Source organism: Mustela putorius, unplaced genomic scaffold (genome assembly GCF_011764305.1).
Source record: "Mustela putorius furo isolate JIRA1106 unplaced genomic scaffold, ASM1176430v1.1 tig00003983_pilon_pilon_pilon, whole genome shotgun sequence".
Lineage (NCBI taxonomy): Eukaryota > Metazoa > Chordata > Mammalia > Carnivora > Mustelidae > Mustela > Mustela putorius.
Genome location: NW_025422123.1, coordinates 2948296 through 2966997, shown reverse-complemented (window position 1 = coordinate 2966997; position 18702 = coordinate 2948296). Strand labels below are relative to the sequence as shown.

At 38.8% G+C, this 18702-nt stretch overlaps 1 protein-coding gene across 1 annotated transcript in view; it reads left to right on the top strand.

Moving 5' to 3' along the window:
- The first annotated feature begins 11684 nt into the window (after window positions 1-11684).
- RFX6 (regulatory factor X6) overlaps window positions 11685-18702 on the top strand; it is a 61116-nt gene continuing 54098 nt past the window's right edge. Inside the window, exons 1-4 of the mRNA XM_004740074.3 lie at window positions 11685-11931; window positions 12235-12391; window positions 15141-15264; window positions 17259-17320. Coding sequence (XP_004740131.1) covers window positions 11709-11931; window positions 12235-12391; window positions 15141-15264; window positions 17259-17320 — 566 coding nt within the window. The 5' untranslated portion in view covers window positions 11685-11708. The remainder of the gene's footprint in view (window positions 11932-12234; window positions 12392-15140; window positions 15265-17258; window positions 17321-18702) is intronic.

Genomic DNA, 18702 nt, shown 5'->3' with positions numbered 1-18702 from the left:
ATTCATTCATCAAAATTACTATAATTTTAATTATTATATACAGAAAAATGATTACAATTAACATCTTCACATGTCTTTTATATAAAATTCGAAGGATTGGAAGGCTGAGGAAAAAATGAAAGCCACAATCTTTAATAATCTTGGAACAGGGATTCTAAGTAAAGGAACCGTTTAGAGTGTATTTCACAACTAAGGAGTGATTTGCATAAGTCCACTGAGAAGATAAAGAAGTTTGGAACCAGTTTGACTACAAACCATTCAAAACAAATGTATGAGAAATCATGTATACTGCCTTAAATTTTAGATCACCTAGTTTCTTCTATATTTCTTCTATATTATCCATGATAGTAGGTAAAACATAACTAAAATTTTATGCTTACAATGTAAGTATTTTAATTTCAATTAAATTTGCCCTGTTATGATAAGAATAGTAAGGCTGAAAAGCATTCTGGTCTTGCCCAGTGATTTCTCCCAAATGAACACTGCTATGACCTGGAACAGTTTATTGTCTTCCTCTTGTAGACTACACATTATATTTTGAAATTAAATGCTCTATAAACTAGCAAATCTTATTATATAATTTATTATTTGGAATAGTAGGCACTCCAACCCCAATGCACTAGGAAAATATGTGGTAACTACTGTAACTAAAAAATTCAAAAATAAAGTTGAGTTTGTTGAGCCTGAAACACTATTCATTTATTGAGAGGATTTAGGGCTCACACACCCATACTGTGTGTCTCTGTGTGAACACTTCTTTTTGAAAAAGCAACTGCACAATTCTTTGTGTTTGGAAGAAGAAGTTTGCCCATGAAAATTATATTCCTCCTATAGTATGAAACTTTAGGGATCTGTTTGAAAGTGTACTGGGAGACCCCAAGTTGTTTCTCCCCAAAATGGGATGTGTGAATGCCTATCTCTCTCTCTCTGTACGTGTATAGCCACTTGTGTGAATTCCTAAAGTCAAATAGAAAATAAGTACATATAATCCATACATACAGAGCTATAAGGTAACAATTATTTTTCTTTTAAAGATTTTATTTATTTATTTGACAGAGAGAGATCACAGTAGACAGGCAAGCAGAGAGAGAGAGAGGGGAAGCAGGCTCCCTGAGAACCTGATGTGGGACTCGATCCCAGGACCCTGAGATCATGACCCCCAGCCGAAGGCAGCGGCTTAACCCACTGAGCCACCCAGGCGCCCAACAATTATTTTTCATTTGGTGTTTTGGTGTATTATTACTGCATTGGATCTTTATATAAACCCTTTGAAGTAAGTTTGATTATTCAAAACTTCCCTCACCTTTGAGTTCTATTCTTCCTTATCCAAAAAAACAAATGTAAACAAACAAACAAAAACCATGAAAACCAAACAAAATCACTGCACACTCCGTTTTCAGACTGTTTTTCCCACTAGCTACTGCTACTCTTAAGTCTCCGAAGTACGACCAACTTTTTGTGGCAGTCAGGGGATATTGTCCTCGACCCGCAAGGACAAGAAGCCTGGTTCGGATGCATCTTCTCTCTCTCTATTTCCGCAAGTCTACACACTTATATACGCTTACATGACCAATCAGCGAGCAGGGTACAGGGGGGAGCGAATCAGGCTGTGCACCTAAACGAACAACTTCGCTAGCAACCAATGCTGTTTACTTCCTCTTTGGGCATTCCACTTAGTCTCATGAGGCAATCCTAACCTGGCAACTAGCCAGGCACCATCTTTTAATGGCGGAGGCTGCCCTGGCCAGGGGCCTGCCTCGGACAAGGGGATAAACTATCAGCTAGCCCATTACTGTATCAGTTAGTTTTTGCTGTGTAACAAACCACTTCCCAATTTTAGTGGCTTGAAACCACAGTTATTTTCTCGTGTACAGTTCTATGGGCTAGCAATTTGTGCTGAGCTTAATCCTGAGCCTCACTCATGACAGTGCACTCAGCTGGCAAGTTAGCCAGAGTCTGGTTATTTTAGAATGGCTTTATTTACATCACTGTCTTGTAGTTTGTTCTAGTTATTGGCTAATTCTAGCTGGCAACTAGAATAATGGGTATGACATGTTTCTGGCAAGCTAGTCTGGGCTTGGCCACCTGGTAATGGTCTCAAAGTTTTCAGCATCAGTGAGAGAATGCATAAATGCTTTTCAAGCCTCTGCTTGATGTCTGCTAATGGCCAAGGTTAGAGTCAACATAAGAGGGGATTACCCAATGGCATAAATGAAGGATCCATGAATCACTGGAGGGGCCAGTACTGTAAAAATTTGTCATAATCACCAAGAATGTATCATTACATTCTTGAATTGCCTCTTTTTTTTCTGCCTTTGCCACCATTGTCCTAGGCCAAGCCTTATTTTTTATTTTTTTTTAAGATTTTATTTATTTATTTGACAGACAGAGATCACAAGTAGGCAGAGAGGCAGAGAGAGAGAGAGGAGGAAGCAGGCTCCCTGCAGAGCAGAGAGCCTGACGCAGAGCTCAATCCCAGGACCCTGGGATCATGACCTGAGCCGAAGGCAGAGGCTTTAGTCCACTGAGGCACCCAGGCGCCCCTCCCCTTATTTTGTTTTATCACATGGTTTTCCTAACTCTCCTCCTCCACAATCCACTCATTCTTTACACTTTCATCCGAAAACCCCTCAGTGATGTGTTATTATTAGTTGCAATGTGTATCTGTTAGCTTGAACAAGGCCCTCAAGATCTGATCGCAGCTCATGATCATTCATGTTCCGTGATCTCCTTATCCTCCAGCTGCACCCAGCCACCATTCCTCCAGCCAGCCATGTCTTTCTTGCCTCTGTGCCTGTGTACATTCCGTTTCTTCTGTCTTCCACCTGTGATTGCATACCAGACCTTTAAGATTAGTTCACATGTTATACTCTCTATGAAAATTTCTCCCTTCTTGGACCAAGGCTGCCCCTGATCTGGGCTGGTCATTCTTGCCTCTGTGCTCTTTAAGCACTTTGTCCTTACCACCATTGTAATATTTATCATGTCGTATTAAAACGTATCTGCCTTTTCCACTAGACTGAGAGTACTGGATGGAGCAAAATCATGTCTTACTTATTTTTGAACCTCTAGGTCATAATAAATCATTTTTGGTAGAATGAAGGAGAAGATGGAGGGTTGACATTATTTTCCATTCATTTTTATAACAAATATTTGGTAGACATCTACTATGTGTCAGTTGTTATTTAACATACACATCTAATATTTAATTTGATCAGCAGGTCATATTTTTGCTATTTATTATACTTATTGTATATACAGTATATATTCTCAAATGTAAGAAGTTCTCAAATACACATAAAGCAGCATATTACTTAGTTTTGTATAAGACTAACTTAACCCATTTTCTTTCTTCACTATTGCAAGCATATAATTCATTTTATATTAATCTAAAAAAGATCATTAGACTATATTTTAATTGGAAATGAAGAGAGAGCTAAGTGGTTATTTATATGTGAAGGATAAAAGTTACTGGAGACAGTGAACATAAGTAACTTTCCATAAAAATAGGGTCACTTAATTTATTTAGAGAAGTGAATATTGAAATCTTTTAAATCTATTCTTTCCATTTTTAACAGTAGCATTATAATAAAAACACATCTTTCCTTGGCCTTAACATATATTATGTATGTGTATGCATCCCTAAAATTATGTAAATATCTTTTTTATAAACAAGTATAGGTCAACTTTTACTAAAGATAAAAAAGCTTGGGGTGCCTGGGTGGCTCAGTGGGTTAAAGCCTCTGCCTTCGGCTCAGGTCATGATCCCGGGGTCCTGGGATCGAGCCCCGCGTCGGGCTCTCTGCTCTGCAGGGAGCCTGCTTCCTCCTCTCTCTCTATCTGCCTCTCTGCCTACTGGTGATCTCTGACAAATCAATAAATAAAGTCTTTAATTAAAAAAAAAGCTTATTCCACTTTTTAAAAATTTTATTTTGAAACAATTTTAATCTAGAGAAAAGTTATGAGTGTAATGTAAAAAGCACCCATGTACTCTCTTCTTCCATTTCTATTTTCCTAAACAACACATAGAACAACAAATAAGTGACTTGCATCAGTCACTCAGTAGAATTTACAGTATGGAAAGTTACAAACCAAGAAGAACATCTTCTCACAGCCTTGAGGAAAATCTGAAGAAATGTCTGGACACTGGACTGGGTTTCAGCAGCTCTCAATCAAGGCACTTGTGATTCAGGGCTGAGTTATTAGGTCTGTGCCCCAGTGCAGGCTGATGTCCCTGTTCTGAATTTGAGACACGTGTCTGTTTTTGGAATGATGCTAGTAAAAGGGGTAGCTGTTATTCATGAGTTGCCTGTCTGATAACATTGTGTTTGGCAATGACTGTAGTGGTTTCTGGGACAGAGTCAGAGCCATTAGCTGAGCAATTAATTTACATGGAAAGTCCTCTTATTTTCTTTGATATCTCCTGAAGACAGCAATCTGGGAAATAACTTTTCTGTTCCATGCAAGACCTGCCCACTAGTCACCAGGAAATGCTGATTCTTCCTTTAAATCACCTTAGTGCCGACCACTCACTGCATTTCTAGCCAGACACTCCCTTTCCTGGTCCGGATCACTGCCCAGATGTAATCTGGCTATAGCGGTGATCTGCAGTTTTGGAAAAAATGGTTCTGCCCATACAGAGACTAAAGCCATCAACTCTGTCTCCTAACTTCTAACTGGATGAATTTCATCTTTCCTTTTTTTATTTTACTGACTCCTTCAGTCTTTTCAATCATTTCTTAACCTGCCCTCTCCCTTCTCCTCTTCATTCCCTATTTCCTATTATTTCCTTCTCATCCTACATGCAGTAAACACAAAAGAGAGAAAGAGAAAGTTAAATTAACATGGCACAACCAAGTTTGAAGGATGAAGAAATGAGACTTGAAGAAGGAATTAAGATATAATTTGTTGAAATTTACAGGGCAATTACAAAAGTAATGACTCATATTTTAAGAATAAGCCTGTGAAGTTTGTCCAAACTAGTGACTTTTATATGGTAAGAATGTAGCAGATTCTTAAGTAGTTTTTTTTTATATCCCTGACTTTGCTTATTAAAAAATTTTTTTATCGAGATAAAATGCACCATTTTGACCATTGAAGTGTATGCTTCAGTGGTTTTTAGCATCTTCACAATATTAGGCAACTGTCACCTCTCATTCCAGAACATTTTCGCTACCCAAAGAAGAAAGTCCATAATCACTGAGCAGTCATTCCCCATCACCTTCTCCTTCCGGCCCCTGGAAATCCCTGATCCACTTTCTGTCTCTACAGATATGCTTATTCTGCACATTTCTCATAAATAGAATCAAACAATATATGGCCTTTTATATTTGACTTTATTTATGTAGCATGTTTTCAAACTTCATCCATATTATGGTATGTCTCAGTGCCTCACTATTTTTTATGGCTGAATAATATTCCTTCTTATGGGTATGTCAAACTGTATTGATCTGTTCAACAACTGATGGGCACTTGGCTTGCATCTACCTTGACTCTGATGCTTAACTCTTCTACAAACATTTGCATACAAGCTTTTGTGTGAACATGTTTTCAGTTTTCTTGAACATAAACCTAGGAGTGGAATTCCTGGGTCATCTGGTCACCCTGTTTAACTTTTTTAAGGAACTGCCAAACTCTTTTCCACAGTGGCTGCACCAGTTTACATTCCCACCAGCAGTGCACAAGGGTTCTTTTCTCTCCACATCCTCACCAACATTAATTTTCTTTCTTAAAAAAGTCATAGCTATTCTAATCCTAGTGGGAGTGAGTGGTTTCCTTACTGTGAGTTTGATTTGCATTTATCTAAGGCTGACGATATTGAGCATCTTTTCCTGTGCTTATTGGTTGTTGTATATCTTCTTTGGAGAAATGTCTATTCAAATCTTTTACCCATTTCTAAATTGGGCTATTATCTTTTGATTATCAAGTTGTAAGAATTCTTTGTATGTTCTGGGTGCTACACTCTTAGTAGGTAGATGATTTTTAACTATTTTGCCAATCTGTTTGTTGTCTTTTTATTCTCTTGATAGTGTCCTTTGATGCACACATTTTAATGGAGTTCATTTTGTCTATTTGTTCATTTATTTCCTGTCTTTTGGGTGTCATATTTAAGAAATATTTGTTTAATCCAGGGCAATGAAGATTTATACTTAGATTTTCTTCTAATAGTTGCACAGTTTTAGCTCTTATATTTAAGTCTTTGATCTGTTTTGTTGTCATTTTTGTATGCAGCATGAGGGAGAGTTTCCAATTCATGTGGAAAAGCATTTCTCTTGCATGTGGATATCTGATTTTTTGAGCAGCATTTGTTGAAGTTTATTCTTTCTCCATTGAAGGGTCTTGGTGTCTTTGTCAAAATCAGTATCTGCTTCATGTATTTTGGGGCTCTGTTGTTAGTTCATAACTGTCCTTACTTTCATTTGAAAGTAACAACTACATGAAATTTATTACCTGAAGGCAAAATAAGAAGTCTTTTCTATATTTAAAAAGCAGTCTTGGTGAAAAGAAGAAAAATTAGAGGAGATATGTGATTTCACATGTTTTATAGTAATGACACCTCTGGATTATACTACGCCTAGAAATAGTCTAGGAAAGGAGAAAGATGCTTTTCAGAATCATTTCGCAATGAAAGAGGAAAAAATGTCTTCCCTTGCCTATGAGCACTAAAAGAGATCTAAGTTGCAGAATGAAATATTAGATACCTTTTATAAAGGCATACTGCTTCAGGCACTGTATTAGGTTAGACTTTATAATATTTCATTTAATTCTTACATAAGCCCTATAATGTGATGTTTCTGTCAGCAGAACTTGAGTGAAGTAGTCATCTACAAGTGATTCTTAAAGAATTATTTCCAGGAGAACCAGGTAAAGGAGTAGAGGTAGCAAGACAGTGAACGGGAGGAAACCAAACAAGGATGGGATTTCAGGAATAGTCCAGCCAAAGATGCTTCAGTGTAATTCCACAAAGGAGCTCTGAGTTGTAACTTGCAACTCTGGCTTATCTACTGTTAGGTCAGAGAACTAGGCTTTTACTCTCCCTAAGCACCAGTTATTGGCTAAGGAGTGTGCAGACACTGAGGCTCTTGGGCTCTCTGTGACTGTGAGCAATGGTGGTCTGGTAACCAAGAGCAGTCCCTGTTCTCAGGTGGTGGCAGTGGAGCTGGTGACTGAAAACAAATGGAGTTGGAAGCTGGAGAAAGAGTGCTCAGAAAATTTAGAGAGAAGTTAACAAAGGTTAAGTACCCAAAGACACAAAGAGAATGAGTGCAAATGTGTGTGACTCCAAATTCCTTTTCTTTCCCCTTTAATGTGTTGCTTCCAGTCACAAAGACACTGTCATTGGAACTTCCAAGAATCTCCTGTTTCATATATCATTATGCCCTTTTTAAAAAACTGAATAAAGTTTTGTAGTTTTTTTTTTTTTTAAAACTCAGGATCTGTCAAATTGCAAACAGAATTCTGCGTATATAATATGTGAGTTTATTCATGAGCCTTCTCCCCTCCTCTGGGGAGAGAGTTGATGGTTTACATAAATTTCTTAAAGGGAATTTAAAAAGCTAAGGTTAAGTATCACTACTTAAGAGGTGCCTGGGTGGTTCATTCAGTAAGCATCTGCCTTCAGCTCAGGTCATGATCCCATGATTTCCTGGGATGAGCTCCGTGTTGGGCTCCCTGCTCAGCGGAAGCCTGTTTCTCCCTCTCCAACTCCCCCTGCTTGTGTTCCCTCTCTTGCTGTCTCTCTGTCAAATAAATAAATAAAATCTTAAAAAAAAAAAAGAATCACTATTTAAGAGATCATTCTCCATATTTACCTATTTTCCTGCCTAAGATCTTGTGACTTTTATCATTACATCTTTAAAACATTGGTCTCATGAACTCAAGTTAATTAAACTAATTAAAAATTTAAAATTAGGGTAATGACACTCCTCCCCACCCTGCCTTGAGCACTATTTTCACTTGTTCTTATAAGTTTGAGAAGAATTGGCATTAATTCTTTTTTTAGGATTTAGTGTAACTCACCAGTGAAGGCTTTTGTCCTAGGGTTTTCTATGTGGAAATTTTTTTTTCCTATGTGGAAGTGTTTTTTTGTTTGTTTGTTTGTTTTTAAAGATTTTGGTTATTTGTTTGAGAAAGAGAGGGCACAAGTGTGAGGGTGGGTGTCCAGAGGGAGAAGCAGACTCTCCACTGAGCAGGGAACCCAACATAGGGCTCATGGGGCTCAGACTTAAGGGGCTAGATCCTAGGACCTTGGGATCACAACCTGAGCAGAAGGCAGATGCTTAACAGACTGCCTTACCCAGGTGCCCCTCTGTGGACATTTTTGATTACTGATTCAATTTCTTCACTTGTTATAGGTCTATTTAATTTACATTTCTGACTAGGAGCACAGAACTTAAATGTTATACTGTTTGGCAGATGGTTTACTTAAAATTAGGCAAAAAGTTCACTAAGGGCATTAAATGAGTTTGGTTTGTATTTCCATTGTCCAATTCAACTGGATAATTGCCAGATATTCATTTAGGGTCTGTATGACTTACACACACCCACACCCAAACACACACAATTAGCCTGGATAACAAGAGGTCAGTATTTTTAAAAATTCAAAAAGAATTCCCAATAATTTCCCTGAATTTTTTTTCTGATTATGTGATATAAGCAGCAGAGTCTTTATATACACATAGATAATCCCTAGAACTTTTACACAATGAGTCTGAGGGTGTCTCTATAAGGGAAACATTCTAAACTTGTAGAGCTAAGCTCCATGGACTGAGAAAGTTCTGGGGCTTTGGGCGACTGAGTAGAGGAGACTGATAGATAAATTTTCCCTGGGGGGCGGGGCAGGTAATAGCTTCTGATCTTTGACCTTTGGGTGCATGGATGGGTGGGTAGCCCCAGCCTGAACCCAGCTGCTGGAGGTACCAGGTAGGGAGAAAACTTTTTTTGTTTTCTTTTCAGCGTAACAGAATTCATTGTTTATGAACCACACCCAGTGTCCAAGCAATAGTGCCCTCCATAATACCCACCACCTGGCTCTCCCCACCTCGCCCCCACCCCTGCGCCCCTTCAAAACCCTCAGGTTGTTTTTCAGAATCCATAGTCTCTCATGGTTCATCTCCGCTTTCAATTTCCCTCAACTCCCTTCTCCTCTCCATCTCCCCATGTCCTCCATGTTATTTGTTATGCTCCGCAAATAAGTGAAACCATATAATTGACTCTCTCTGCTTGACTTATTTCACTCAGCATAATCTCTTTCAGTCCCATCCATGTTGCTACAAAAGTTGGGTATTCATCCTTTCTGATGGAGGCATAATACTCCATAGTGTATATGGACCACATTTTCCTTACCCATTCATCTGTTGAAGGGCAGCTTTGTTCTTTCCACAGTTTGGCGACTGTGGCCATTGCTGCTATAAACACTGGGGTACAGATAGCCCTTCTTTTCACTACATCTGTATCTTTGGGGTAAATACCCAGTAGTGCAATTGCAGGGTCATAGGGAAGCTCTATTTTTAATTTCTTAAGGAATCTCCACACTGTTCTCCAAAGAGGCTGCACCAACATGCATTCCCACCAACAGTGTAAGAGGGTTCCCCTTTCTCCACATCCTCTCCAATACACGTTGTTTCCTGACTTGCTAATTTTGGCCATTCTAACTGGTATAAGGTAGTTTCTCAATGTGGTTTTAATTTGGATATCCCTGGTGGCTAGTGATGATGAATATTTTTTTCAGGTTTCATGTGATAGCCATTTGTATGTTTTCATTGGAGAAGTGTCTGTTCATGTCTTCTGCCCATTTTTTGACATGATTATCTGTTTTGTGTGTGTTGAGTTTGAGAAGTTCTTTATAGATCCTGGATATCAACCTTTGTTTGTACTGTCATTTGCAAATATCTTCTCCCATTCCGTGGGTTGCCCCTTTGTTTTCTTGACTGTTTCCTTTGCTGTGCAGAAGCTTTTGATCTTGATGAAGTCCCAAAAGTTCATTTTCGCTTTTGTTTCCTTTGCCTTTGGAGACATATCTTGAAAGAAGTTGCTGTGGCTGATATCGAAGAGGTTACTGCCTATGTTCTCCTCTAGGATTCTGATGGATTCCTCTCTCACGTTGAGGTCTTTTTATCCATTTTGAGTTTATCTTTGTGTACGGTGTAAGAGAATGGTTGAGTTTCATTCTTCTACATATAGCCATCCAATTTTCCCAGCACCATTTATTGAAGAGACTGTCTTTTTTCCATTGTATACTTTTCCTGCTTTGTCGAAGATTATTTGACCATAGAGTTGAGGGTCCATATCTGTTCCACTGGTCTATGTGTCTGTTTTTATGCCAGTACCATGCTGTCTTGGTGATCACATCTTTGTAGTAAAGCTTGAAATCAGGTATCGTGATGACACCAGTTTTGAAAACTTCACAGCAAAAGGATGCCTTTCTCAAGTGATGCTAAAAATAGGATAATGTTCAAATATAGGTAATTTCAGTTGCCTATGCCGGGTAATGTTTTTAGATTATATTACTCCTCTCTGTAATTCACCCTTCACCCATCTACCATCATGAGTCCCATTTTGGTTTTTCCTAAGTAAAATTTTGATGTAGTTTAATATTAAATTCAAGTTCAGGGGTGATTTCTCTCTCTAATGCTCTACAAGAAGATGGCAGGTTTTTGGCTGTGATGAGGTAATGTGAGCCAAAGCACATTCCTTGCCTTTCTGGGGAGAACTAGGCATACAGTAGGCAAAAGACACACGTCAAAAGAGCAGAAGATGGAAGGAATGAAAGATTCTGTGGCAGTCAGGCAACACACACCTGAACTCTCTACAGATTTCTCCTTCTTAAAAAGAGCACAAATCTTTTTTTTTTTTTTTTTTTGACTCTCTTGTCATTTTGGCTTGGAAATGAAGTAGGGCGATTTCATCCTTCATCTCAACAAATGTCCATTGCACTATCCTTAGGTATAATAGATAAGGACTTGTCAGGGATGCTTTAAGTCCCAAAATACTGCAGGGAGCGAATGAATCCTCGAAAGAGGTGAGGTCTGGGATTCTGAGCCCTTGTACACCCAGGAGCACAGTAGTCTGGACACGAGCGGGACGCGATGGCGTCTGTCTCCACGTCTCTGAGAAGAGCCTTCACCAATCCCTAAGATTAATCCTAGAAAAAGCAAACCAGGCTCAGGGCTGCAAAGACTGAGAGCCCTGCTCTCAGGTCCTCCTCTGCCTGGATCGCAGAATCAAGGCTGCTCAGCCAGGGCGTCGTTTGTGTCTGAAGAGCCTAGGGATGGGGACAGCTGCAGCCACGCTTCCTTCGGACAAAAGAGTGGGGATTTCTCGGATCTTTCTGGGAGCTTTGAGTGTGAAAAGTGTCCTTCGGCCCAGCACACGTTGTGAGAAAGGGATGAAAGAAGGGGCGAGAGGTGGGGACGGGGCCTCCCGGTGAGACTGGCGCAGCTGGGGAAGTGAGCTCCGAATTTAGCATCTCCCGGGATCTCAGACAGGTGGAGAAAGGCACCTCGGCCCACCCGGGTCCCAGGTCTGAGCTGTACCTGGGCACTGGCTTCCTTCTCCGCGACGCCGGGGGGCCGGGGAGCCTGCGGCCTCCGCCCCCGCCCCTGAGGCCGCAGGTCCCCAGCCCCGCCCAGCCCCGCCCCGCCCTGGGCTCTGGGCTCCGCCGGGCGCCGGCCGAGCGGCGGGTGCCCAGGTCTTCCGCGGCCAGGAGGATGGCCAAGGTCCCGGTGCTGGAAGACGCCTTCCTGCAGGCGCAGTCTACGCCCCAAGTTTCCCCTGAGGCCCCGGAGGAGTGCTGCCTGCAGCTCCTGGGCAAGGGCTCGCTCATTTACCCCGGGGAAAGGGTGTACCTGGCGGCTGAAGCGCAGCCCGGGGGCGCCCTGGGCAGCGCGGAGACAGGGGAAGACCCGGAGCTGCCGGCGGGAGTTAAATCAGGTGAGTGCTCCGGCCCCGCGCGGCGTGTGGCTGGGAAGCGGGTGAAGTCTAAGAAGGGCATCCAGTAATAAAAGTAAACACACCACAAACATAACAGACAAGTACAACATTCAAGTACAGACTTTTGTATTTTCCCCAGGAAAATGTCAACTAAAAATTAAGGGATTTTGCGTAGTTCTCTTCTCATCACCACCCCCCCCCCCGCCCCTTAGATCACCCCGTTTGACGCCAGGGTACATTTAGAGACTACATAATTGATTTTCAATTCTGATTTTCTTTATCATCCTTTCAACTTGCAATCAGAAATGCATTTGAGCAATGGTAACTTTTCCTCTGAAGAAGAGGATGGAGAGAGTCACGACAGCAAAACCAAAGCAGCCGATCTACACCTCTCTCAGAAAAAAACCATCACGCAAATGATGAAGGATAAAAAGAAGCAGACTCAGCTCACCCTGCAGTGGTAAGACTCCCAAAAGGGTACCTTTCAGCACCTGTTGAGTCTTAAAAGTCAGTATCTTAAAAAAAAAAAAAAAAAATCTTCAGAATCCGCTTTTTTCAATTTGATTTTCCCTCAGACTTTTCAGGGAAAGTTTAAAATGCCAATAGGAAATTTATTCTTTCCCCCCCCACTGAATATTTGGAGTGGAGATGTATTCTGGTATTAATGAAAAATGATATGCAGTACAAAACCCCATCACTTTGTTCATTATTGACCCAAACTATAATTTTGTCAAATGTCAGCGATAATGAATGTTTTTATGTCTTTTTGCATAACATACAATCAATTTGACCTTTAGATATCTGTTATGTGGTAGTTTTGTGTTTATAAAACATGATTCTTTACGACTTATGAGGAGGAAGGATCTTAATATTCTTTATCCATATGAGGGCAAATTAACAATTGTGTATTGGTCATTTGGTGAAGTATGTTTGAATTAGAAGACATAGAAAAATCAGTTAAAATGTTACTAGTAACTTAAATAAATGTTCAACTATTTTTATAACACCTGCGAATTGGATTTTGTGGAAAATCTTTCAGAACCAAGAGTATGCCAGTTGGTTTTCTACGTACAGAGAGCATTTTGTAATATTATCTAAAAGGAAGAGAGATCTAAAGTAAAAACTCTAAGCTTTCCCATATACTGTGAAGAAATAAGAAAAAAATTTCCTCCTGAATTACAAATCACAAGCAAATAATTAAAAAGGTCTATTTACTGATAAGTTGTATACAATGTTTATATGTAAAGTATGATCTAAACCTTAGAAAAATACAGTAGAAAAAAATATTATCTAAGAAACTACCACAAAAATTATTAAATTTTATTTTCAGTTATTTGGGTTACAATTCACATGTACTAAATTTTTGTACTATATTCTTAAACCTTTTCAAATATTTGAAATATGAACTGAATATTCTTCTAAGGTTATGATTTAACTGTTGAAGTTGATGTCAGACTTACTGGTTAAAAATACACTGGAGCGGTAAATGCTTGAGTTAATTATCTGGAATATTTGGGATACAACTCTTTTATTAGGATAATTGGAGCAGAAGTGTTGATTAAAGATGCATTTTGGAAAGCTGTTGAGTGATCACTTCCAGTTTTTCAGTTCAAATCAACTGGGTGGAAACAAACTTTTTTTTTTTAATTTTATAAATATAATTGGTTTATAATTAAGGGAAGAAATATCATACCCCAAATTAACATTGTACTCATGGCTAGGATTATTTTGAAGATAATGACAATGTCTACAAAAATATCAAAATGGCAGAGAAGTTGACATTTCATACCTGCCATTAAAATACAATCTTTAAATAGTTGAATGTTTTCTTAGTGATTTTCATATTTTTTGAAACTATAAAATTCTGTAATTTTTGTTTGAATTTTTCATACCCTTTCCTGTGAAACAATCTAATGTATATTTTTAAAAAAATGAAATGAATTAATTGTATTTGGAGAATTTCTCCTTAAGATTGTGTAGATTATTAGGGAGGTTAAAAATTACAACTGAAAAATAAAGTGAAAAATTTGGCTGAGTAACTCCAGTTTTCAACCGTCAGCCAGGAGTTTGGTTTCATGCATGCAAATTTTACTGGGGTTTGCTTCTTTTTTCCTTTCTCCATGGAAAAATGGACATCTGATGCTTTACATCTGATGAACATCTCTTTTAGCTTTTATCTTCTGTGTCTTGGGAATCTGTTAAATCAGAGATCTTGGATAGTTGAACTCAATTTTAATCTGAAAGTGTACTCTTTATTGCATTGTTCCTCTATAGGAATAATTATAATTTTGCTATACATAAAATGGGTATACACAAATTTTGGTCAAAATCACCTACTAAATTATTAGCAAAACGGGGAATACAATCTACAAGTTCTGAGTTCTTGAATGCTATGCAGATATTTGTAGCAAATATGTATTATCACATTTGTTATATTATATTTATTATATTATCACTTTTAATTGCAATTGTAGACATTCAAATTAAATGGAATTATGTCTAAATTTTCAAAATTTGCATAATTATGTTTATAACAGAGTTGAATTTATATATGTCAGTTTGGAAATGTCTTTAGAGACATACATGTTGTTTTAAGTGTATGCTACGGTTTAGGGTTGTTACAGTACTGATCACAGCAAAAGGCAGAGGAGGAGAAATAGATCAGTACCATTTCAGACTTAAGTGATGTGAGTTTATTCTGAAGTATTTTGCAAATAAATGTATCATCATGCTTCCCTAACCATTTAGGGTTCAGAACTATTTTGTGAGTGAAAGTCAGAGATTGTAGGTATTTGCTGGCCTAAAACCGGGCGGCCCTTTAGGGCTTAGAACATCCTCTTAAAAAAAAATGTCATCTTCAATTTCACCATTCCTGTTTTTACCTCACAGGGCAAACCATAATAAATAGGGAGGATTTCCATAGAAGTAGGACTTGTTCTTTGGGATATAGACCAGGGAGGAGTGGTATTATGTTCACCATGGTATTTTAACTGCACTAACAGGTGTTCACTGGGGCTGTTGCTCTTCTAACATTAGTTCTTGTGATCTGACTTTTAATAATATCCAGAATAAAACAAATCTACCTGGGTCCACTCATGAACTCATTTATATAGAGTGTGTATTCAAAGCAGTCATTAGACTAATGTAAAAGGGGAAAGGAGAAATAAAGGAAAGGTTGGACCCAATTTTTTGCCTTTTGTTTTTTTTAGGCTTGAAGAGAATTACATCGTATGTGAGGGAGTCTGCCTTCCACGGTGTATCCTTTATGCACACTATTTAGATTTCTGCAGGAAAGAGAAATTGGAGCCAGCCTGTGCAGCCACCTTTGGAAAGGTAAATGACATGTATTGGCTACACTACTTAACAACTAAAGTCATGTCAGGTAGACAGAGTAGAAACACGTTCATCTGAGCAAGTTTTCATGTAGAATATTCAGAAATTTCTCTCATGAACATAAATGAAATTTCTTACGGGTGTATTTAAAACTACTATGTGATTTGTCTTGATTTTACCTACTATAGGTTTAATTTTACCTTGAACTACTTTATGCTTTGAATATTAGAACCCTGGCTATCAGAAGACTTCATGTGACATTAAAGGCATCTCCTTTTGAGGAGTAACATTTTCCTTCAAAGAGGAATGTATTAAGAAGTATGGTAATGGCCTGTACTGAGAAGTGAAATTAAGTAGAAGTGACAAGTATCTTGTGGATGCAATTGGTGGTTGTGGTTTTTGTTTTGCTGGTTCAAGTATATGTTTTTTTTTTTTTTAAAGATGTTATTTATTTATTTGACACACACACAGAGAGATCACAAGTAGGCAGAGAGGCAGGCAGAGAGAGAGGGGGAAGCAGGATCCCCGCTGAGCAGAGAGCCTGATTGGGGGCTCGATCCTAGGACCCTGGGATCATGACCTGAGCCAAAGGCAGAGGCTTTAACCCACTGAGCCACCCAGGCGCCCCCAAGTATATGGGTTTTTAATAAATTTTTACTTTCTTTCGTTAAGAGTTCCCTTGATTCTCCACTTCACTCTGAGTATGAATACACCCCCAAACTCCAAGACGTTGTGAGAGGATTGATTAAATATTGCTCAGTTAAACACATTCCTTTCTGCCCAACCTATATGGTTAGGATGGGAATCTATAGAGTTGGCATTACTCTATTTATATATGTTGGCCTTATTTCGAGAACCGAAAACCTTGTTCTTTGAGATTCTTCTTATGCTCGGCTGTCTTAAGAAACCGAGGATAGCGCAGAAAAAATGTAGGAAGCTTAAGCTTCAAAGATGGCATCTCATGTAAACTGAAATCCAAATTTTAACCTGTAGAGGGACTCATTGTCCAGGAAATAATGAATGCTATAGTCTGGCTTCTCAGTTTTTGAAAATAAAATAATATAAAATAATAAAATAATTAATAATAAATAAATAATAATAAAAATAAAATATAACATAATTTATAAATTTAATATGAAAACCTATCTGCTTGTGGGAGTCAGTGTGATATGCTGCATGGTAATCTCATGATTTAGGTTCTGGCCTAGACAGTGACTCATTTGTTGTCAGACCTTCTGAAAGCACTTCACCTTTTCGAAACTCAGTTCACTCACTGCCTAAAATGAGGAAGTTGTGGAAGGCAATTTCTAATGTCCACGTTAGCACAGCTGTTTAATGAGTCCAACTTATGGCGGTCTTCTTGACTGTTTGGGGAGTCATGGAGCCCCTTGAGAATCTGATTAGAACCACAGAACCAGTCCTCAAGAAGTGAACATTTATAAGAACTTTGCCATGGAGCCCTTAGGATATCCCACAATTTCCTGTTTCCAATAGAAAAGATTTCATTTTTTAATTGCTAATGCCAATTTTTAGCAAATTTTAGAGAAAGGAACATAGAGAAGAAAACATTTAAAACACTGCTGTGGAGATCTGGTAAGGTAAAGAACATTTCCTGTGTTCTGGCAGGGTTGGAGATGGAGATATAATTGTGGCAAGCCTCTGGATAAAATTATTATAAAGATACTCAAATTTTTCTTTTAAGTACATAAATAAAGTAACAGTTGCTTTGGTAGTCACGTTAAGCAAAATCAGATACTGGCATGATTCACCCTGGAAATTGAGACAAGAGCAGTGAAATAATCTCATCAGAAAAGTATCTTCCTGCCTCTGATAATATATTATTGCTTATCAATATGGTATATGTACGATGTTACTTCTTCCAGACTAAATATACTCAAAGTTTAACATTTACTTTCTCTAATTAATTGGTTACAAGTTGCTTGCAATAGAACCACATACTTCCTAAAAACTAAAGTGATTGACTTTCCTTTCAGACAATTCGCCAGAAATTTCCCCTCTTAACAACTCGGCGACTTGGAACCAGAGGCCATTCAAAGTAAGACCCGCTGATGAGCATGTATCAGTGATATGTGATACCTGTATGTGAGGACTGACACGTGTAAAATTAAGGATTGTCTTTATCAGTGAGTGGAAGCAGGTATTCTCTTCTTGATGAAGCAGATTTTCGCCAATTGTAAGAACTAAGAAGAGAAAAAAGTGGATTTTAGAATGACGTTTAAAAAGCAAAATTTATACTGGAAATTGTAATACATCCTTGTTTCTGATGAAATAATGTAAATGAACCATGGTCATAATCTTAAGGCCACGACTGAAGGCATCGGTGTCCTGAAAGGAGAGTGCCCATAGCTAAGGAAGTGGCCAGATGGAACCCACAGCACTCCCAAAGGCAAGGCCAAAGCCAGGGGTTGAAGCATGATTTGGGTTCTTTCTCTAGGTTTCTTTTCCAGGTAATGACTTCTTAACATCTTCTTCTCTTCCCTTCAAGACAAATGATCTGCACAAATGACTTCTTTGGTCATCTCTTCATGTAGATAGAAACATAAAGTAAGATCTCTCTCTTGATAGCTTCAGCTTTTCTTTTCTCTTGTGGCCATCTCGGTAGGACCCCCAGTTTTAGGTTCTCATTCGTCCATGATTGCCTCTGCCCTCTGTGTTTTCAGTGTTGCCTCTCCTTCTGCCTACAAGCATATTCGCGTCTCTTCCAGTTAATAAAAATAAAATCATCTCAAACCTGCTAGATTCTTCACACTTGCTCTGTTCTTTTGCTTCTCGTTGCTGTTCCTTGAAAGAGCAACTCTGCTCACTTCCCTGACCAGTGTTCCCATGCCTGTGTCCTAGTGCCTGTCTTTACCGGAACAGAAACTCCATGGCTCATTTTTACCATTAGTCATCTTCCTTGGCACCCATCTAGCGTGTGAACCTGCTGACAGAGCCTTCTCGAGATAAATCAGTGTATGAAGTGTTTCCCAGGGTTTCCCTGTCACAACACTGATAACTCCTCTTCCATCTTCTGCTATTCATTTGCTAGCTCATGCAGCATCTTCTCCTGTCTTAACATCTAGTTCAGCATTGCCGGATGGAATACAACACAGCCACGTATTTATTTCAAACGTTCCTAGTAGCCACATTGGAAAAAGTACAAAGGAACAGATCTTATTTGATTTTAATGTTTCATGTAATCCAGTATATCTGAAATGCTGTCATTTCCCCAAGTAATCAAAATGAAAAACATTTGAGATATTTTATGCTCTCTTTTTTTCTCTGCTAAGCGTTTGAGCTCCAGGCTGTATTTTATACCGAGCTCACATCTCCATTCAGATTAGTCCCGTTTCAGGGGGTCAGTACTCACGTGTGTCCAGGAGCCGCCCAGTGGGGTAGCTCAGCCTTAGTCACTTGCCAGAAAGAATAAATCTCACT